General features: G+C 41.9%; 1 protein-coding gene across 6 annotated transcripts in view; it reads left to right on the top strand.

Annotated features, from left to right (window-relative positions):
* The first annotated feature begins 1,999 nt into the window (after nt 1-1,999).
* The window catches only part of TPP2 (tripeptidyl peptidase 2), an 87,046-nt gene continuing 66,666 nt past the window's right edge, over nt 2,000-22,379 (top strand). For 3 of the 6 annotated variants that reach the window (XM_036297642.1, XM_036297641.1, XM_036297645.1), the window contains exons 1-2: nt 2,001-2,243; nt 15,893-16,021. In XM_036297642.1, coding sequence (XP_036153535.1) covers nt 2,079-2,243; nt 15,893-16,021 — 294 coding nt within the window. In that variant the 5' untranslated portion in view covers nt 2,001-2,078. Of the gene's footprint in view, nt 2,244-15,892; nt 16,022-22,379 lie in introns of all 6 variants that reach the window. The other 3 variants (XM_036297643.1, XM_036297646.1, XM_036297644.1) reach the window with 3 other exon arrangements.

Here is a 22,379-nt window from a genome sequence, read left to right as displayed (position 1 = left end):
TAGACTCATATCTAGCACTTCTTTTATGGAGTCAATCCAGAACTTTTCTAAAACAGTTTTATGGATCCATAAAAAAATTTTTTTTTTGAACAACACTGTTATAGGAGTCTAATGATTTACTAATGAACAGTTCCTCATCCGCACAACTGGCGTGGTAGAAAATATTGGGGGTAAAATCGTGAGAACAGAAATGCAGATCTTTCAATAACCCATTTTGTAACCTATGGCAGTCAGTTAACCTGTCTAGCTTTGCCTTCTCATCCGTAAAATGAAGTGATTGGACTATGGCTAATTTGAAATTGGGAGCTATTCTATTCTGTCAGTGTAAGTTCTCTTTGAATGTCTCCTAAGAGTTTGTCTTTCTCTTTTCTCGCCTGTTAGTTTGAAGTTCTTTTCTAGAGGTAACACACACTGTTGGGAATAGAAAGGACAACATTAACTACTGCATTTTCCTTTTCCTCTCCACTAAAGAGAACATGATTCTCTGAGACTTATAAAATGAATAAATTGTCAAGTAATCAATTAAAACTATTGCTCAGCCATATCAGTAATTTTTGAGACTTCATGGAGGATCTCCTAGATCCCATGGGTTGGAAAAAGGCGTACACAGGCCTTCCCTTTACACCTAGGATCCATGATAGAATCCAAGGGGTTCAAAAACTTGTGTAGCAAAAAATATGTATTTCTTTTCACTAACCTCTTAATTACTTTCCTTCAACTAGGAATATAGGCAGTAGCCAGAGTAGTACTAGCAGTTACTGTTTGTTACTTGGTCACCAATAAAAATCAGTGTCTTATAGCACGATTGTTACAGATGTTTCAAAATGTAATTTATGCTCTTTACTATTTTTAAGTTGTGGAAGCTTATTAGATTTGGTTCTAGCTACTGGTATTTGAAGCACACATACAACTATATACACATATATAAAACAATCGCTATTTAACAAAGGTGGTTTTAATATATTTGATGACTATATTTCAACATAATTTCTTTGTAATCATCTATTTAATTTTATGTGTTTAAAAACATTGCTCTGAAAAGGAACCCGTAAACCTCGCGGGGTTGCCAAAGAAGTCTTGGAGACGCATGCACACACACACACACACACACACACACAGACATTATCCTGGCATAAATACAGACATAAAGATCATTAAAGGGCTACTAGTGCATCATGGAACAATTGGTAGCCGCCACCGTAAATCTGAAAAACTGCCAATTATGACTCTATAATTGAGTGGATGGAGAACCTTAAGGAGCAACCAAGAACTGCAATTTAAAGAGAAGAAAAAAAAATGTTTTTCAGAAGCAATGAGGATAGGAAGGATCCACTTCAGTTTCACCTTTTGCTACCGGCCAGGAGGACTGAAGGCACAGCTCACTTCCTGTTGACGGCAGCTGGGACCTCACCCCCATTCCTCCCGGCCCGGGCACAGGGGCACACGCCAGGCAGGCGGGGGAACGCACGCCACGGAATCAAAGAACTCTCTTTAGCATGCCCGGAGTTTTGCTGATGCCCAGCGACTTCTAGTGGGTTCACGTGTGTGAGTTGACTCCCTTTTCTGTCAACTGTTGTAGAAGCGCAAACTGACCGGAGAAAAGTTTCGTCCACAACCTCAAGTTCGGAAACCATCGCTCGCCAGCGCGGGAGCCTGGGGGTGGGTGGGTCGGGGGGACGTCCCCATACTCCAGAATGTTGGCCCATTTCCCACCCCGTCCCTACAGGAGTGGTTCCGCCCGAGACACACGGACCCTTGGGTTGGAAGCCAGCCCGCTCCAGCCAGTTCCGCGTGCCAGTCCCTTTAAGGCCCAGGTTCCAGCCCGAATCCCCCAGCCAGTTCCCAGACTCCGCCTCCTCCTCTGCGGCGCGGGCCGCACTCCGCAGCGTTCCTGAGTGCGCGCCGTTAGCTGACGTTCCGCTCCTGATTGGCCGCCGCACCCTGGCGAGCCGGGATTGGCGGGCGGCTGGTCCCGCCCCTCGCCCTCGCCAAGGCCCGCGGCCGCCCGGGTGTCCTCGCGCCTGTCTTCCGCGCGCAGCCTGGCAGTTTGCCTTTTCCTCGTCTTCCAGCCTGCGTCCATGGCCGCCGCCGCCGCCGAGGAGCCCTTCCCCTTCCATGGCCTGCTGCCCAAGAAAGAGACCGGGGCCGCCTCCTTCCTCTGTCGCTACCCGGAGTATGACGGGCGGGGGGTGCTCATCGCCGTCCTGGACACGGGGGTTGACCCCGGGGCCCCGGGCATGCAGGTGCGGGAGCCGCCGAGGCCGGGCGTGGGGGCGCGGGGCGCGGTCGGCCGGGGGCCGGGGACGCGGAGGGGCGCAGCCTTGGCGCCCGGAGGCCGAGCGGGAGCCGGGCACTGGAGGGAAGCCGAGGACACCGAGTGCGCGGTGTCCGGGCGGGGGGCCAGGGGCCCGGCGGCCCGATGACCCCGGCTGCTCGGGGATCCCGGCCCAGACAAAAGCGGCGCGGCCGGTCGGGTGCCGGGGGCCGCCTTGGCCCCGGGAAGCCCCTTCCTGCCCAGATGCTGCCAGGCCCTGGCCCTCGGGCTCCCGCCCATCACTCTCCCTTCCTCCGCAGGTCCCTCGTGCCCCCGCCAGTGTCTCTTTTCAAATGAGGATTTTTACAGTTCTTGTTATTTGTTGGGGGGCGGGGGGGCGCGGAGAAAGGGGGCAAATGACCTACCCGAACTCATTTTTATTGCTGAGTTTGGGAGGTTGGTTTTGGTAAGAATTGTTTATCTTGAAACACGAAAGCCGGGTTTCACGGAGATAATGCGGTCAACTTCCGGAATTGTTTCCTCTGGTACTTTTCTGTGTTCTATTTTAACCCATCTTCTGCAACCCACTGGTTTAGGGTCACGGAGACGCGTGGCTTACTTAGTCTTTATTTGACATAAGAACAACTTTAATTTAGTTTGGCTTTGGAGAACTTCAGACTTGATTAAATTATACTTAGGTATATTTTTAGCCTCCAAATATAAGACAACATACTTTTATAAAAACTTAACCATGACTTAGTTTTGCCTTAGGCAGCTTTATAATCATGAGACCAGGGTGCCATACTGAGGGGTAATTTTAAAGGATGTGTCTCTGGATTAAACGTATTCTGCTTAAAGTTTCCAAAGTTTGACTTATGTAAGTTTAGTCTTAGCCTGTTATTGAAATCCAGTAATAAACAATTTCACTGATCTTGTTCAAGATCCATCTCCCTAAAAGTCTGGATAATCCTAGTGTGTGCTGATCTCTCCCTTATTTCAGTTCTTCATCTGTGTATCTTAATCCTCTTTTCTACACTAAACGCTGAAATTAAATAAATCTCTTCTTCCTCCCATGCCTCTCCCTCCTCTGGACTGTGCTTTCTAATAATTGAGGTAGCGTTTTGGAGGCTAGGATGTAATACAGGAGGAAAAGGGAACCTCTGGTTCCTCCTGTTAATTCTTCAGCAGCACTCTGGACAATAACACAAACCGGGCAGCTTGGTGAATCAGAAGAGCAGGTACTGAGCCCCCTCCTGGTAGCCCTAGTGGTACAATTAGTTGTTCTAGTATAACTCTGAAGACTTAAGACAATGACAGCTCTAACCTCATTGAGGCTTTATTACCGAGCAGTAATGGTTTCCATTCTGTTGTGGTATAGTATGTTCACTTTTTTCTTTATTGTTTTTTAGAGGAAGGGAGGGAGGGAGGGAAGGAGAGAGAGAGAGAGAGAGAGAGAGAGAGAGAGAGAGAGAGAGAGAGAGAGAGAGAGAGAGAGAAAGAAAGAAAGAAAAACATCAGGGTGAGAAAACATTGATTGATTGCCTCCCCATGCACCTGCTGGGGCATCCAACCGGAAACCTGGGTGTGTGCCCTGACCTGGAATGGAACTCGCCACCTTTTTGGTGTAGGAGAGGACTCTTCCAACCAACTGAGCCGCACCCGTCAGGGCAATATGTATACTTTTTATAGGGGTAAGTGGGAAGGGTACAGCTGGGGTAAATGGTTCACTGGTTCTTTGTCAGGATAACAACAGGATCAGATGAGTTTAGATGAGTACCATCTCAGTAAAATTACTTCAATAGAATTTCCCATGTCTGCTTACCAAATTATTCCATTACTCTCTGTACAATAACAGTAATTCTCATCCCCCAGTGTCACTATGAAGTTGATTGAGGTTAATTACATGTAACTTTTTAAAGTGCTCAAGTGTTAAACACTACTTTTTTTAAGCGAGGATATTTAGTTAAAGGAGTTTAATACTGGGTCTTAAATCACCCAACTATCTGGAAGATAAATATGCATTAGATGTTTCCATGTAATGGCCCAGCTGGTGTGGCTCAGTTGGTTGAGTGTAGTCCCGTGTTGCCAGTTGGATCCTGGTCAGGGCACATGTGTGCAGCGACATGCAGGAGGTAGCTGATCAGTGTTTCACTCTCACATCAATGTTTTTCCCTCTCCCTCTCTTTTCCTCTCTCTATAAAAATCAAATCATAGCAATTTGTTCATATCTCCATATGGCACTGAGGATGTTTCATTACAGTATTTATTCTGTTTACATACCTTTTTCCTGGTTATGTTAAAATTCCCCGAAAGCATATGTCTAATTTTATTCAGAATCACATGTGTGGCATTGACTATTTTTGCTGAATGGATAAAATGTATCATGGAGATAAATAATTTTATCATGGAGATAAAATGGGGAAAGAGGTTCCATGTAGTCCTAAAAAAGTCTATTTTTATTTACTAAAATATAATAAAAATATCATTATATATAATTGGTTACTAATGGGTGCTATATAATTCATTTTGATTTTTATTCTTCTTCAGTTAACCTTTCCTTATTCCCCCAAACTGGGTTTTGTGTTCTTAAATGCTTTTATAGATTCTGTCTTTACCTTTGTTATTCATTGTCCTACACAGCAGCTATCTCTTTAATCATCTGTTTTTTTAACTGGATTGTAAGCTTTTCAAAAGCAAAGCCTGATTTGTTCATTACGTTTTCAGAATGATAGTCATTTAATAGTATTTATTTATAAGCTATCTTTCCTTGCTTAAGACAATATTGTCAGTATCTTCCATGAAATTTCAAGTAAATATTTATACATTCATGTTGTTTTGTTTGTGATAATTTGTGAGCCCTCCCCGCCTTTTGTTTTGGTCTTCTACAAATGTTTAATGGATGCTTCCCAAGCCTTACCAACTCCTCTACCATAACTATTTCAGTGGAGATAAAAAGGAACTTAGATTCTTGACTTTTGGGGAAAACCTTTGGACATTTTATGTTTTGTGCAGCGAGCTTGATGGGCCAGTAAGCATTTCTCAGTCTCCCACCCAAAGTACACAGGGTTGATTACTTTAGCTCTACTCAAAATAACTGTCCCTGTCTTCTTCAGTCCCTCCTTCTCCTGTGACAGCTCCCTCTCCTGAAAGATGAGGGATATAGTTCTAATGTCAGCAGTTCAATTTCCTTCTCCCAGAACTCCATTGCAAAATTCTCATCGGGTTTGCTGTTTTAAAACTTCTCATTCCTAATTCTAAATTCCCTTTTTTGACTGATTATCTCCAGTGCAGTGGTTGCTTTCGTCTAATGGTGAAATAAGAAGTACATGGATAGAAAATAGCAAATATAAGACATTTTTGAATGAGAGAGAGATCCTAGTAAGTAAAGCCCTGTCAATAGTAGGTGTTGCCCTAGCTGGTTTGGCTCAGTGTCAGCCTGCGGACTGAAGGGCCCCAGGTTTGATTCTGGTCAAGGGCACATGCCTCGGTTGTGGGCTTGATCCCCAGTAGGGGACGGTTGTGGGCTTGATCCCCAGTAGGGGACGTGCAGGAGACAGCCAATCAATGATTCTCTCTCATCATTGATGTTTCTGTCTCTCTTTCCCTCTGGCTTCCTCTCTGAAATAAAGTTTTTTTAAAAATAGTTGGTGTTAAGCCAATAAATCGCATTAGGCTTTCTTCCTTTGCTCACATGCTGATAATGAGGTTTCTAATGAGAGAGATCTGTGTCTGACTGTTAGTGATCTCTTGTGATTACTTGATCTCAAGTTGTTTACTCATTAAATGAGAAAGGTGATTTGTATTCTTAGTACTATAGTGGGGCCTTGACTTACGAGCGTTGCGACTAACGAGTTTTTCAAGATACGAGCTGTCTCTCGGCCGATTTTTTGCTTTGAGTTGCGAGCTAAAATTCGGGTTACGAGCCAGTTTCAGATACCCCACCAGATACTGAACGTCACAGTGAACGCCACATCAGCCCAGCATCACGTGTCTCGTTCACTTTAAGATTTGACATACGAGTAATTTGATTTACGAGCTCCATCATGGAACGAATTGTAAGTCAAGGCCCCACTGTATTAAAATACTTGTATAGACAGCTCCCAATGAATAAACATCTAGATTGAGAACTACCATACATAAAAATCACAGCTGTGCAGCCCCTAGCAAAGCTATCAGCCCCTGGTTTTCCATGGCAACATGATTGGAGTGAGATTTGGAGTCCACCAGCCACTCCCTTGCTTTGCCTTATAAGGAAAAAATGTGTGCCTAGTGACTTTTCCTCTCCTTTCAGGTATACCTTAACTACAGAGCATTTAAAATTAAAATTTATTTTTTATTATTTTATTTTATGGTTGATAGTATTGCAGAGTATTACATATGTTTCCATTAGCCTGGCCTTTGCCCCCATCCAACCAGCTTCTGCCCTCCCCAGATCTTTACCACACTATTTATTGTCTGTGTCCATTGTCTATGCATATATGCATATCTGTTCTTTGGTTAATCTCTTCCCTTTCTTCCCACCACCATCCTTTTGGAGCCTGTCAGTCTGTTCCATGCATCCATGCCTCTGGACCTATTTTGTTAGTCAGTTTATTTTGTTCATTAGATTCCACAAATAAGTGAGATCATGTGCTATTTGTCTCTGTCTTATTTCACTTAGCATAATAATCTCCAAGTCCATCCAGGCTGTCACAAAGGGTAAGAAATCCTTCTTTCTTTTCAGTACCCTGTATTCCATTGTGTAAATGTACCACAGCTTTTTTATCCACTCATCTACTGGTGGGCAATTGGGCTATTTCCACTTCTTAATTATTCTATATAATAAAAGCCTAATATGCGAATCGACCTAATGGCGGAACTACCAGCAGAACAACTAGTTGCTATGACCTGCACTGACCACCAGGATTCAGACGCTCAATGCAGGAGCTACCCCCTGGTGGTCAGTGTACTCAGCCAGAAGCAGGGCTCATGGCTGGTGAGCGCAGCTGCAGTGGCGGGAGCTTCTCCCATTTCCGCGGCAGCGCTAAGGAGCAGCAAGCCAAGTAGTAAGGAGCAAGGGGTCCCGGACTGTGAGAGGGCACAGGCCAGGCTGAGGGACCCTTCCCCACAGGGTCTCTCCCCCCCTACCCCCCCAGTGCACAAATATTGTGCACTGGGCCTCTAGTTATAAATAACACTGCTGTGATCAGGGGCGTGCATACATTCTTTCTGATTGGTGTTTCAGGATTCTTAAGATATATTCCCAGAAGTAGGATTGCTGGTCAAACTGCAGTTCCATTTTTAATTATTTTAGGAAACTCCATACTGTTTCCACAGTGGCTGCATCAGTCTGCATTCCCACCAGCAGTGTACTAGGGTTTCCTTTTCTCCACATCCTGGCCAGCATTTTTGTTTGTTGGTTTTTTGATAGTAACCATTCTATCAGGTGTGCAGTGATACCTCATTGTAGTTTTAATTTGCATATCTCTGATAATTTGTAACTTTGAGCATTTTTTCATATGTCTCTTGGCCATCTGTCCTCTTTGGAGAAGTGTCTATTTAGGTCCCTTGCCCATCTTTTAGTTGGATTTTTTTTGTTTTCCTTTTGTTAAGTTGTATGAGTTCTTTACATATTTTGGAAATTAACCCCTTATTAGATGTATCATTGGTAAATAATGTTCTTCCATAAAGTGGGTTCCCTATTCATTTTGTTGATGGTTTCTTTTGCTTTGTAGAAGCATTTTAGTGTGATGTATTCCCATTTGTTTATTTGTTTCTCTTGCCCTAGGAGATGTATCAGTGAAAATACTGCTATGTGAGACATCTGAAATTTTGCTGCCTATCTTCTAGGATTTTTTGCTTTTGTGACTTAATTTAAATATTTTATCCATTTTGAGTTTATTCTCGTGTGTGATGCAAATTGATAGTCTAGTTTCATTTTTGCATGTACCTGTCCAATTTTCTCAACCTTATTTATTAAAGAGAATATCATATCCTTACTCCATTGTATGCTCTTGCCTCTTTTGTCAAATATTAATTGGGCATAATGACTTGGGCTGATTCCTGGGTTCTCTGTTCTGTTTCGTTGGTCTATATGCCTGTTCTTGTGCCAGTACCAGGCTGTTTTGATTACAACGGCATTGTAGTATAGTTTGACTTAAATTGTGATCCCACCCATTTTGTTCTTCCTCAAGATTGCTGAGGCTATTCAGAGCCTTCTCTGGTTCCATATACATTTTTGGAATATTTGTTCTAGACCTGTGAAATATGCCATTTGTATTTTAATTGGGATTGCATTAAATCTATAGATTGTTTTAGGTAGTATGGACATTTTAATGATGTTAATTCTTCCAATCTATGAATATGGTATATGTTTCTACTTGTTTGTATCTTTCTCTATTTTTTTCCTATGTCTTACAATTTTTTGAGTACAAATTTTTGTTTCTCTGAGGTTAAGTTTACTAGTATTCTTAGGTTTTTGTTGCAATGGTAAATAAGATTGGTTGTTTTTTTTTTAGTTTCTCTTTTTGAGTGGTATATAAAAAATGCCATCCATTTCTGGATGTTAATTTTATATCCTGCTACTTTGTGGAATTCATTTATTAAATTTAGCAGGGTTGCCCTTGCTGATTTGGCTCAGTGTATAGAGCGTCGGCCTGCGGACTGAAGAGTCCTGGGCTCGATTCCGGTCAAGGGCACATGCCCAGGTTGCGGGTTTGTTAGTCCCTAGTAGGGGGTATGCAGGAGGCTGTGGTCGATGATTCTCTCTCATCATTGATGTTTCTATCTCTCTCTCTCCTTCTCCTTTCCTCTCTGAAATTGAATAAAAATATATTTTAAAAAATTTGGGGGGGTGTTTTGGTGGAGTCTTTAGGGTTTTCTATGTGCAATAAAATTTCATCTGCGATAATGACAGTTTTACTTCCTCCTTTCCAGTTTGGTTGCCCCCTTTTTTTTTTTGTGAAAATATTTTATTTTATTTTATTATTTTTTTAATTAAATCTTTATTGTTCAGATTATTACATTTGTTCCTCTTTTTTCCCCCCCATAACTCCCCTCCTCCCAGTTCCCGCCCCACCCTCCGCCCTCACTCCCCACCCACTGTCCTCATCCATAGGTGCACGATTTTTGTCTAGTCTCTTCCCGCATCTCCCACACCCCTTTCCCCCCCAAGAATAGTCAGTCCATTCCCTTTCTATGTCCCTGATTCTATTATAATCACCAGTTCATTCTGTTCATCAGATTATTTTTTTTTAATATATTTTTTATTGATTAAGATATTACATATGTGTCCTTGTCTCCACGTTACCCTCTACCCCCCCACCCCACCCCGCTCATGCCCTCACCCCCCCGTTGTCCATGTCCATTGATTAGGCCTATATGCTTGCATATAAGTCCTTTGGTTGATCTTTCCCCCTTACCCCCACCCTCCCCTACCTTCCCTCCAAGTCCCGACAGTCCAATCAATGCCTCTCCATCTCTGGATCAGTCCTTGTTCATCAGCTTATGTTGTTCATTATATTCCACAAATGAGTGAGATCATGTGGTATTTATCCGCTCTCCAGTTCCATCCATGCTGTGGCAAATGGTAAGAGTTCCTTTTTCTTCTTCCTCTTCTTAAAGAATACCTTTCAGCATTTCATATAATGCTGGTTTGGTGGTGATGAACTCCTTTAGCTTTTTCTTATCCGTGAAGCTCTTTATCTGACCTTCTATTCTGAATGATAGCTTTGCTGGATAAAGTAATCTTGGTTGCAGGTTCTTGCTATTCATCACTTTGAATATTTCTTGCCAGTCTCTTCTGGCCTGCATGGTTTCTGTTGAGAAATCAGCTGACAGTCGTATGGGTACTCCCTTGTAGGTAACTGACTGTCTTTCTCTTGCTGCTTTTAAGATTCTCTCTTTATCTTTTGCTCTTGGCATTTTAATTATGATGTGTCTTGGTGTGGTCCTCTTTGGATTCCTTTTGTTTGGGGTTCTCTGCGCTTCCTGGACTTGTAAGTCCATTTCTTTCACCAGGTAGGGGACGTTTTCTGTCATTATTTCTTCAAAAAGGTTTTCAATATCTTGCCCTCTCTCTCCTTCTGGTACCCCTATAATTCTGATGTTGGTACACTTGAAGTTGTCCCAGAGGTTCCTTACACTATCTTCATATTTTTGGAATCTCTTTTCTTTTTTCTTTTTCGGTTGGGTATTTTTTGTTTCTTTGTATTTCAAATCTTTGACTTGATTCTTGGGATCCTCTTGTCTGCTGCTGGATCTCTGTAAATTATTCTTTATTTCAGTCAGTGTATGCTTAATTTCTAGTTGGTCCTTTTTCATGTCCTCCATGGTCTCACTATACTTATTGAGGAATTCATTAAATTTATCGGCGGTTTCCATAAAATTCTTGAAAAACCTTATAAACGTGGCCTTGAACTCTATATCCAATCATTTGCTTTCCTCCATTTCTGCCATTTGTGACCTGTTTCTTTGACTCCGCATTTTGGCAGCTTCCCTGTGTTGATAGAGTGGCCCTGTGCGCCAGGTGTCCTGTAGGGCCCAGTAGCTCAGCCTCCCCAGTTACCTGGGGTGGACACTCTTGGTGCACTCTTGGTGCCTTGGTTGTTGTAGGATCACTGGGAGGAATTGACCTCCAGGCCAATTGGCTGTGAGAATCAGCTGTGTCTAAAGTGGGAGAACTTCTGTGCTGAAGACACCCTTCTGGGGCAAGACTTGCTTCAGTGGGGCTTTGGTGCTCACTGAGTCTGCTCCCTGAGTGTGTCCCTTATGGATCTGAGGAGTTGCAGTCTGGATGGTCCCCCTCTGACCACTGGGTACAGTGGCTCCTGGATCTAAGGAGGTGCTAATTCAGCCTCTGCCTGAGGCCACACAGCAGGAGCCACGAAGAGGCTCAGCTGTGAAGCAATGCAAGCGCTGCGGGGCCTTGGGCCTTCTCTTGGAAGTTCCGGGTCTGCCTGGCTCGGCTGCAGTTAGGTACATTCACATGCAAAAGCGTCTGCCGCAGCCTGGGTGGGGCGGGGTCTCAGGGAATCCAAGGGCGGATCAAGGAGCTATGGCTGATTCTCCGCCCGGAGTCGTGGGTCTCAGTGACCCGCTAATTGCTGCAAGCACCTCTGAGGGAAAGCCGCCTTCAAGTTCGCCCGCTGCCGGACAGACCAGCTTCTCCCCGTATGAGTCCTGGGTCCCCAGAGACTTCCCGGAACCAGAGTTCAGAGCAGTCGGGAGCTTGTGATTCAAAAAGACAGCCGCGTCCGTCCTCAGGTGCCACCCCCTTTCCTCGCGCGCGCGAGCCGCCGTACCTCTGCACTTCACCTCCGCAGCGCCTCTGGCTCTCAGCGTGCTTTTCTTTCCTTCTAGTTGTAGAATTTACACTCAGCCAGCCTTTCTGTTGTTCTGGATGATGTTTGCTCAGTCCTTTGCGGTAATTTTCAATTGTTGTGTGAGGCGACAATTTCCCGGTGTTTACCTATGCCGCCATCTTAGTTCATATCCCTGTTCATCAGATTATTTATTCACTTGATTCTTAGATTCACTTGTTGATAGATGCATATTTGTTGTTCATAATTTGTATCTTTACCTTTTTCTTCCTCTTCCTCTTCTTAAAGGATACCTTTCAGCATTTCATATAATCCTGGTTTGGTGGTGATGAACTCCTTTAGCTTTTCCTTATCTGTGAAGCTCTTTATCTGACCTTCAATTCTGAATGATAGCTTTGCTGGATAAAGTAATCTTGGTTGTAGGTTCTTGGTATTCATCACTTTGAATATTTCTTGCCACTCCCTTCTGGCCTGCAAAGTTTCTGTTGAGAAATCAGCTGACAGTCGTATGGGTATTCCCTTGTAGGTAACTGAGTTTCTTTCTCTTGCTGTTTTTAAGATTCTCTCTTTATCTTTTGCTCTTGGCATTTTAATTATGATGTGTCTTGGTGTGGTCCTCTTTGGATTCCTTTTGTTTGGAGTTCTCCGCGCTTCTTGGACCTGTAAGTCCATTTCTTTCACCAGGTGGGGGAAGTTTTCTGTCATTATTTCTTCAAATAGGTTTTCAATATCTTGCTCTCTTTCATCTTCTGGCACCCCTATAATTCTGATGTTGGTACGCTTGAAGCTGTCTCAGAGGCTCCTTACACTATCCTCGCATTTTTGGATTCTTTTTTCATTTTGCTTTTCCGGTTGGGTGTTTTTTGCTTCCTCGCATTTCAAATCATTGACTTGATTCTTGCGCTCCTCTGGTCTGCTGTCGGGAGTCTGTATAATATTCGTTATTTCAGTCCGTGTATGCTTAATTTCTAGTTGGTTCCCCAATATAACATCGAGGGTCTCATTAGTTTTCTTGTAGATCTCATTAAGTTTATCAGTGGCTTCTAGACAGTTCTTGAGAGACCTTAAAAGTGTGGTTCTGAACTCTATATCTTCCATTGACAATTTTGTCCTGTTTCTTTGTCTCCGCATTTTGTTATGCTTCCTTGGTGCACCCCCTAGTGGTCTTTGTGCGCAGTCTTATACTTAAACCTTGATTGTTGTAGCTAATACCAGGGAGGGTTTGACCTCCAGGCCAAGTGGCTATGAGAATCAGCTGTGTCTGCAGTGAGAGAACTTCTGTCCTCTATGGAGGTGCTAATCTAGCCTTTGCCTGAGGCTATCCGGCAAATGCCTCTGTGCAGGGCTTGAGCGGGGCGGGTCGCACAGGATCAACAGGGTGGGTCGGAGAGAGCAGTTATGGCGTCTCTCAGTCCTGTCCCCAGGGGCTCCGCCTCTCTGAGTCCCAGCACCCGCTGCAAAGCTCGGAGAGAAAGCTGCACTCGCTCTGACCGAAGCCAGACAGTCCCGCTTCTCCCGTTTGAGTCTGGGTCCCCAAAGACTCGCCTGTATCTGGAGCTCAGAGTCTGCGACTCCCTCCCGATTGAAAACACCAACCGCACCCTCCGCCTGCGACTCCCTCCCGATTGAAAACGCCAACCGCACCCTCGCCGCCAGCCTGCTCCGCGCACTCCGCACCTCAGAATTTGACTTCAGCACTGCGCCTCCTCTGAGTGTCCGTATGCGTTTCTCTTTCCTCCTAGTTGTAGGACTTCCACTCAGCCAGCGTTCCTGTGGTTCTGGGTGATGTCCGTTCCGTTTTTTAGTTTCACTTTTGAAGTAGTTGTTCAAGGCAGCAAACTCCGGCGTTAACCTATGCCGCCATCTTGGTTCTCCTCTGGTTGCCTCTTTTATTTTTTCTTGTCTGATTGCTGTGGCTAGGACTTTCAGTACTATGATGAGTAATAGTGGTGAAAGAAGACAGCCCTGTCTTGTTCCTGTTCTTTAGGGAAACACATTTAGTTTTTTCCCATTGAATATAATGTTGGCTGTAAGTTTGTTATACATAGTGATAGTTATATTAAGGTATGATCCCTCTGTTCCCACTTTCCTGAAAGTCTTTATAATAAATGGATGATCGATTTTGTTGAATGCTTTTGTTTCTATTGATAATCATGTGTTTTTATCCTTCATTTTGTTTATGTGATTAATCATGTTTATTGATTTGCATATATTGTAACAGTCTTGCTTCCCTGGAATAAATCCCACTTGGTCATGGTGTCTGAGCTTTTTAATGTATTGCTCATCTGATTTGTAATAACTTGTTGAGGATTTTAGCATCTATGTTTGACAGGGTTATTGGCTTGTAATTTTCTTTGTGATATCTTTATCTGGTTTTGGAATTAGGATAATGCTGGTCTCATAAAGAGAGCTTGGATGTCTTCACTCCTCTAGAATTTTTGGAATAGTTTGAGGCGGCTAGATGTTACCTCTTATTTGAATGTTTGGTAAAACTCACCTGTGAAGCCATACAGACTTAAGGACTTTTGTTTGCTGGGAGTTTTTTGATTACTGCTTCATTTGTTCTTATAATAGGTCTATTTAGGTTTTCTGAGTCTTCTTGATTGAGTTTTGGAAGATTTTATATTTTTAGGAATTTGTCCATTTTACCCAGGTTGTTCAAATTATTGGCATATAGTTGTTTGTAGTATTTTCTTACAATCCTTTGTATTTTTGTGATGTCAGTTGTTACTTCAGCTCTTTCATTTCTCATTTTATTTGGGTTCTCTCTCTTTGTTTCTTGATGGGCCTGGCCAGCAGTTCATCAATCCTGTTTATCTTTTCAAATAACGAACTCTTTATTTTTTTGATATTTTGTTGTGTGTTTTTTTAGCCTCTATGTCATTTTTTTCTGCTCAGATATTTAATATTTTCTTCCTTCAACTTACTCTGGGCTTTTGTTGTTCTCTTTCTAATTCTTATAGTTGACCTTTTTCGTCTGAGAGATCTTCCCAGTGGCTGTGAGTGGGGTGTTAAAGTCCCCTACTATACCTGTATTGCTGTCAGTCCCTCCCTTAAAGTTTTCTAAGAGGTGTTGTTGTTTTAAATTATTATTATTAAATATATTTAGGTGCACCTATATTGGGTGCATATATGTTTACAAAGGTTATATGTTCTTGTTGGATCGATATCTTTAAATATTATGTAATGACCTTCTTTGGCTTTTAGTTTGAAGTTTATTTTGTCAAATAGGAGTATTGTTACCCTAGCTTTTTTCATTTCCATTTGCATGCAATATATTTTTCTACCCATTCACTTTTAGTCTGTGTGAATCTTTTGCTCTGAGGTGGGATCTCTTGAGGGGTCACATATGGCAAAGGCTTTTTATATTGATCACACAGTGAATCCATAGCAGGGTGTTCAGTGGAGGACTGGCATAATACAGTTTGTTTGGCTATTAATTTCTGTGGGGGCCAAGAATAGACACTGGGAGACACTGGCATTTTAGTATGAAGGCAAGAGAGCATGGTTAGTGGAGGGTACTGATAGTGAAAATCCAGAGAAGAGGGTGGATTTGAATTATATTTTAGAAGTAGAATTAAGAGGACTTCCTGACAGATTTGATGTGGGGAATAAACTAAAGAGCCAGAGAAGGACTTTTAAGTTTCTGGCTTGTGTGTTGATTTCCTGAGATGGCAAAGCGTGATGAGAAACAAGTTTTAGTGTTAAGTTTGAATTTGGATATTTATGAAGTTTGAGTGCTTATTATGGCATCCAATAATGACATGTTATTAAACATTTTCCTCCTAAAGTTTTGGGCTTGTGTAGCTCCAAGCTCACCTTCAGATCTTTTTTCAAGTGTTACCTCTTCAGTGATACCTTTTTTGACCATCTTGATTAAAATAAAAACTCCCATACTTCCTGTGCCCTTTTCCTGCTTAACTTGTCTCCATAGTAGTTATCACCAACTGATGTGTTATATTTTTTACTTGTTTAGTGACTGTTTAATATAAGATATGTGAGGTCAGGGATTTTTGTGTATTGATCATTATTATATTCCCAACCCTAAAACAGAGCGTGGTCTATAGTAAATGCTCAATATATATTTATTAACCAAGTATGTGAAACCACTTGAAGGATTCTGTGGTGTTTTCTAGGAGTAAATTTTCTTTTTAGAATTATCAGACTTTTGGCTTAAAACAGTTCAGTTCTTTTTATAACAAATGCAGATTTTTATAGGATGTTTTATATATGTGTACCTATGGGCGCTCGTGTGCGCACACACACACGAGGATTGACGTTTTTTTAAGGAAAAAAACTTAAAACTATAACTCATATTTTAATTCTTTTTAATTTTTAGGTTACATCTGATGGAAAACCAAAGCTTGTTGATATCATTGACACAACAGGAAGTGGTGATGTGAATACTGCTATAGTAGTAGAGCCAAAAGATGGTGAAATTATTGGCCTCTCAGGAAGAGTACTTCAGGTTGGAGCTTTTATCTTTGTATGGATTTTTTTCTTTTCATTTTTTGTATTGTCATCTCAAACTAATAATTTTAGCTTATATTTGATGGTATGGTGAGTATTAGATAGCTATTACTGTATAACAAATTACTCTAAAACTTCATGATTATAACAATAAATATTTGTTATCTCAGTGTCTGTGAGTCAGGAATCTGGATGTGACTTAGCTGGGTGCCTCTCATTCGAGATCTCTTCTGAGCTTGTTGTTGGTCAGGGCTGCAGTTTCATCTGAAGGCTCCACTTGTTGGGGAAGGGATTCAGTTTCCAAGCTTGCTCAAGTGGTTATTGGCAGACTTATTCTTTGCTACTTAGACCTCTCCATGAGTCTCCTTCACAACAAGTAGCTCTCTGCCCCCTGGGAAGGACTCCCAAGAAAGAATCCCCAAGATGGAGGCCATGGTCTTTTTATAAATTAATCTTGGAAGTGACACTTGACCATGTTCTTTTCATTAGAAGTGAGTCATTAATTCCAGCACGCACTTAAGGGGAGGGGATTTTACAATGGCATCAATAGCAGGAGGGTGGGGGTTCATAGGGACCATCTTTGAGGAAGTCATTGTTTTGTTGTTTGATAGCAGGCTTAGAATGGGGGTGTGTGTTTCCTAATGTGATTGCCAGATTCTTAAACTTTCAAGTTTTGAACAGAAAAATGGGAAAAGTGACCAGATGACAGTTTTGCCTTCATCTTTTCCTAGCCCTTCTGGGAACTTGAACATGAAATATTTAGGCTTTAATAATTATAGACTTAAGTGATTAGCTTTGTCTTATCTAACCATATAATAAAACCCTAATATGCGTACTGATGGAATGGTGGAACAACTGGTCGCTATGATGTGCACTGACCACCAAGGGCCAGACGCTCAATGCATGAGCTGCCTCCTGGTGGTCAGAGCACTCCCACAGCAGGAGCACCACTCAGCCAGAACCTGGGCTCATGGCTGGCGAGTGCAGTGATGGTGGTGGGAGTCTCTCTCACCTCCGCTGCAGGCAGGTGGTAAGGAGCAAGGGGTCCCAGACTGTGAGAGCCCTGGACTGCAAGAGGGATGTCTGACTGCTCCCCCAGGGATCAGGCCTAAGTTGACAGATATCCCCTGTGGGGTCCCAGACTGTGAGAGGGCACAGGCTGGACCAAGGGGACCCCCCATCCCCACCCCCGTGCACGAATTTTGTGCACCAGGTTTAGTTCCTTATAATTGGTAGAAAGACTGGAATAAGCAAAAAATATGAAAAATTATTAGAAAACAAACATAGACCAGTTCATGAAGCATTAGCTAATGAGTTTGTTAGATGGCAAGAATTTGATTTTTATTCAGTACTCATCTTTTAAACCAATAAGCAGAATTAGTTTGGGAAATAAGTTTGTGGTTATTTATGTGTGTAAAGAGCTATATTTAACTTTTTCCATTCTTTACCATCTGTCTGAATTATGTTTGAGCATTATCTACTAAAAAAGTTTGTTGTGGCAATGGGTTAGTTTTCTGTGCTGCATAACAAAGTAACAAAAAATTAGCAGCTTAAAATCATATACATTCCTACATTTATCTTACTGTTTCCATGGGTCAGATGTCCAGGCATGGCTCTTTGCTCATGGTCTCAGAAGACTACAGTCAAGTGTTGGTGGGGACAGTGGCCTCATCTGAGACTCCTCTTCTAAGTTCACATGGTTGTTGACACAGTATATTTTGTCCTGATAGCTTGCTTATTGAAGGCCAACAGAAGAATCTCTCTGACCTCAGGAATGGCCTCAGTCTCTCTTTTAAAGAGCTCACCATTAGGTCACACCCACAAAGCTAATCTCCCTTTTGATTAACACAGTCACTTGATTAGGGACCACAATTGTACCTGCAATATCCTTCATCTTTGCCATATTACTTACCATAACATAATCACAGGAGTGATATTCATAGATCCTGCCTTCACCAAGCGGAGAATACTATACAAGGGCATGGGTCATCTTAGAATCTGCCTATCACAGGCAGATAGCAGGCAATAATATTTTGCTTCCTTTTTCATGTGTTACAGATCGAATGTTTGTGTGCCCCCAAAATTCATATGTTGAAGTCCTAACACCCAAAGTGATGATGTTTGGAGGCAAAAAAGACCTCTTTAATAGGATTTCACTGCATGGAACATTAACACTAAGGATGACACTTGACTCATAAGAAAATATTCATTTTGTTAGGCATCTTTAAAAGACCTAGGGAAAAGAGATGTAATGCCTAATTTAAGAGATTCTGTTTCTTGTGTGACAATCAGTCTTATTATGTTATAGTGATCATGTATTTAAAACCATTTTAAAGATACCAACTTAAAATGGTCAAAATATAAAGTTTTGATTTTTAAAGAGACTGAAAATGTCTTCATTTGTAAAGAATACTCAAATAGGTAAAATGACGTTTTCCATAATTGCCTCATAAAGAATGGTTAGCTTTATTCTAACTTGGTTAAGGTTAGATATCAGAACCATAATTTCTGATTTTTTTTTTTTAGTTTAATTTTTGTGGCAAAGTATTCTATGAGGAAAGGCCCTGGCTGGTTTGGCTCACTGGATAGAGCGTCAGCCTGCGGACTCAAGGGTCCCAGGTTCGATTCCGGTTAAGGTCAAGTACCTTGGTTGCAGGCACATCCCCAGTAGGGGTTGTGCAGGAGGCAGCTGATCCATGCTTCTTTCTCATCGATGTTTTTAACTCTCTATCCCTCTCCCTTCCTCTGTGTAAAAAAATCAATAAAATCTATTTTTTTAAAAAAAGAAAGAAAAATATCTGGTTGCTGTCTTGGCTGGGTGGCTCATTTGGTTGTAGCTTCATCTTCATCCCATACACCAAAAGGTTGTGTGTTTGATTCCTGGTCAGGGCACATACAAGAGGCAACCAATGTTTCTCACATCAATGTTTGTTTTTCTTTCTCTCCCCCCCATCCTCTCTCTAAAGTCAGTAAACATATCTTCCAGTGAGGTTTAAAAAAAATAAAATAAAATAAAAAAGAAAGCTTTTAAGAACAAAAGTATCTGGTTGCAGGGAACATGCAGATTTTGGTTTTTTAAAATAAATATAAGTTATATCTATCAGATTATTTTTATTGTATTACATATACTTTATTTTTAAAATTAAATATAATTTTTTAATGCTCACTAGAGGATATATTTTACTGATTTTAGAGAGAGGAGAAGGGTGTGTGTGTGTGAGAGGGGGGGGGGAGGGAGGGAGGAGAGGGGGGAGGGGAGAGAGAAAGAGAGAGAGAAAGATATGAGAAACATTGAGAGAGAGAGAGAGAGAGAGAGAGAGAGAGATGAGAGAAACATCGATTGGTTGCCTCCCATATGCGCCTTCACTGTGGATCAAACCTAAGTATGTGCCCTGATGGGGAATCAAACCCACAACCTTTCAGTGCACAGGATGTTGCTCCAACCACCTGAACCACACTGGCCAGGGCTGTATTACATATATTTTAAGTAATTGTAATTAAATAAACAGCTGTTGATTTCACAGTTCTTGTAATTATTCTAATATCAGGGGTGGGGAACATCTGGCCTGAGGTCCATATAAGGCCCAAGAAATTATTTGGTCTGGCCCTGACAAGCCATTAAGGCAGTGGTTCTCAACCTTCCTAATTCTGCGACCCTTTAATACAGTTCCTCATGTTGTGGTAACCCCCAACCATAAAATAATTTTCGTTGCTACTTCATAACTGAAATTTTGCTACTGTTATGAATCGTAATGTAAATATCTGATATGCAGGATGTATTTTCATTGTTACAAATTAAACATAATTAAAGCATAGTGATTAATCACAAAAACAATATGTAATTATTTATTTAATATGTGTTTTCCGATGGTCTTAGGCCACCCCTGTAAAAGGGTCGTTCGACCCCCAAAGGGGTCACGACTCATAGGTTGAGAACTGCTGCATTAAGGGGTGATTTAATTAAATGTTTGACCAAATATAGCAGGTTAATTTTTTTAAAATATGTTTTTATTAATTTTTAGAGAGAGAGAGAGAGAGAGAGAAAAACATTGATGAGAGAGAGAGAGAAACATTGATGAGAGAGACACATCGACCAGCTACCTCCTGTATGCTCCCTAATGAGGACAGAGCCTGCAATCCTGGCACGTACCCTGACCTGGAATCAAACTGGTGACCTCTTGGTTCATAGGTTGACATTCAACTACTGAGCCACATCATCCTGGCTAGCAAGCTAGTTTTTAGGTTGATAACTTTGTGTGGTCCAAGAATGATGTTATTAAATAACCAAATAGCCCGTGGCAGAAAAAAGTTCCCACCCATGCATTAAATCCTTTGATAGTTCAGGGCTTTTTGTAATCTCTTAGTAAAAGAAGTTGCCACTAACCTAGGGTTACAAAGTCCATTGTGTAGTAACACGCCTGTGATTAAATATTCTTTGAATTTGCCAACTAGTGACTACTTAACGTTTTGTTGTTGCAACACTTTATTATTATTGTTACATCATCGGCTATTGCAAGAACATTAGAGCTTAGAATTCCTATTGTCTAAAGAAGGTTCAGTTTTGAATGAAAAGTGCTAGTTTATATGCCAACATAGTTCAAATGTCTCATAATCCAGACAGTCCAATTCATTCAGAAATGATTACTGATATGCAGGCTTTTAAAAGGTCAGTATATCTTTTAATTTTTGTGAGTGATTCTTTTTTCTTATTTAGTTGTGAGAAAATTTCATCCCAAAATTTCTTATCTGGGGAACACTTTGATGAGAGATGTGGGGATGAGTTGGCTAAGGATATTGCATAAATGAGAATTGATGAGTGAACCAACTCTGAGTGGTTGAGAATTTGACCTTATAATTTATACACATTTAAAAGCTGTTTTTAGTGATTATAGGTCCTATGATTACAAAGAGTCTGAATCCTCCGCATTTTCCTTATTGACATTTCAACTTGGTTGATGTTCAGTGCATTTTGTTATTCATGAGAATCATAAGGTAGGGATTATTTTCTTCCTTTAAACATGAGGAGCTAGAAGCCTGTGGTTCCCACCTAGTTAAGAGGTTGGATTCATAGCCAGGTTTATATGACTGTAAATTGCATACTCTGAATTTTATGCTGAATATTTTGGTTTTCATAATAGAACCATATTCCAGTTTCTTTCCTACTTTTCTGTTCGGGCAAGCAATTTAATTTCTTTTTGCTTCTTTGCTTTCTCCATTTGTAAAACTGGCCATACTGCTTACATCATTCTGTTAGTTAAAAGCTTTAATATTATTTTTAAATACTTTGAGATAATTGAAAAGACTATTATAAAATCTATACTAATAAAAGGGTAATATGCTAATTAGACTGGACATCTTCCGGACAAAGCCGCAGCAGCTGCGAGGGCCAAGGCCCAGTGGCGCAAGAGAGGCAACAGTGTCAAGGGCCCAGGCCAGTCCCACGCACGCCGGGTGGCCCCTCCATCTGCAGATGCGGCACTGGGAGAGGCGGGCTGGTTCCACCGGCTGCCACGTGGCCCTTCCATCTGCAGAGGCGGGGCGGCCTGCGGTCCTGGAGCCTCCACAGAGGCTGGACAGGGTGCGACCCAGGTGCCTCAACCTCCCACAGCCCCTCCCCCAGCCAGCCTGGCCCCAGTTGCTCCCCCCCACACACACAAGTGGGCAGGAGGCGGGGCCAGCGCTAAGAAGCCAGGGCAGAGGGTCAGTAGCCCCCGAGACGGCAGCCGGCTTTGGCAGCAGCAGTGGAATGATGGGGGCAGCACCTTCTCCTGATCTTCCTGGTCATTTCTCGCCGAGTGAGGCCAGACTGTAGCTTAGGACATCCCCGAGGGATCCCAAGGGGCAGGCCAGGCTGAGGGAACTGCCCTCCAGTGCACGAATTTTCGTGCACCAGGCCTCTAGTGTTATATATAATTAAAATGATCTGATAGAACTTTTTTCTTACTAACGCAAAGAGCTCTTACTTAGTTTCTAGACATTATCTCTGTTATATCTTAGAGCCCAATGAAGCTCTTGTTATTAATGAGAAATCGAAGATTAAGAGGCTCTGTAAATTGCTTCCCCTCCCAACTATTTGGTGGGCAATAGAATGATGAAGGGAGAGGTGAGGTGTCATTGATACTTAAGAACTAAAGATCTTAGTGGTTTAATAAGGTTGCACATGTTGAAAGCACTTTATTAACTATGAAGCATTGTGTAAATGAAGGCTATTCTAGTTGAACCATCTTATTTATGGCTGAGATAAAAGGCGCCAGAGAGAGATTTAAGTGGCACTTTAGAATATTAAAAATAGTGCTCTAGTATGTGAGCCTAATCATCCAAGATGAGCCATTAGGATAGAAGTGAAATACATTTTT

Source organism: Myotis myotis, unplaced genomic scaffold (assembly GCF_014108235.1).
Source record: "Myotis myotis isolate mMyoMyo1 unplaced genomic scaffold, mMyoMyo1.p scaffold_m19_p_3, whole genome shotgun sequence".
Lineage (NCBI taxonomy): Eukaryota > Metazoa > Chordata > Mammalia > Chiroptera > Vespertilionidae > Myotis > Myotis myotis.
This window is presented reverse-complemented; position numbering and strand designations above follow the sequence as displayed.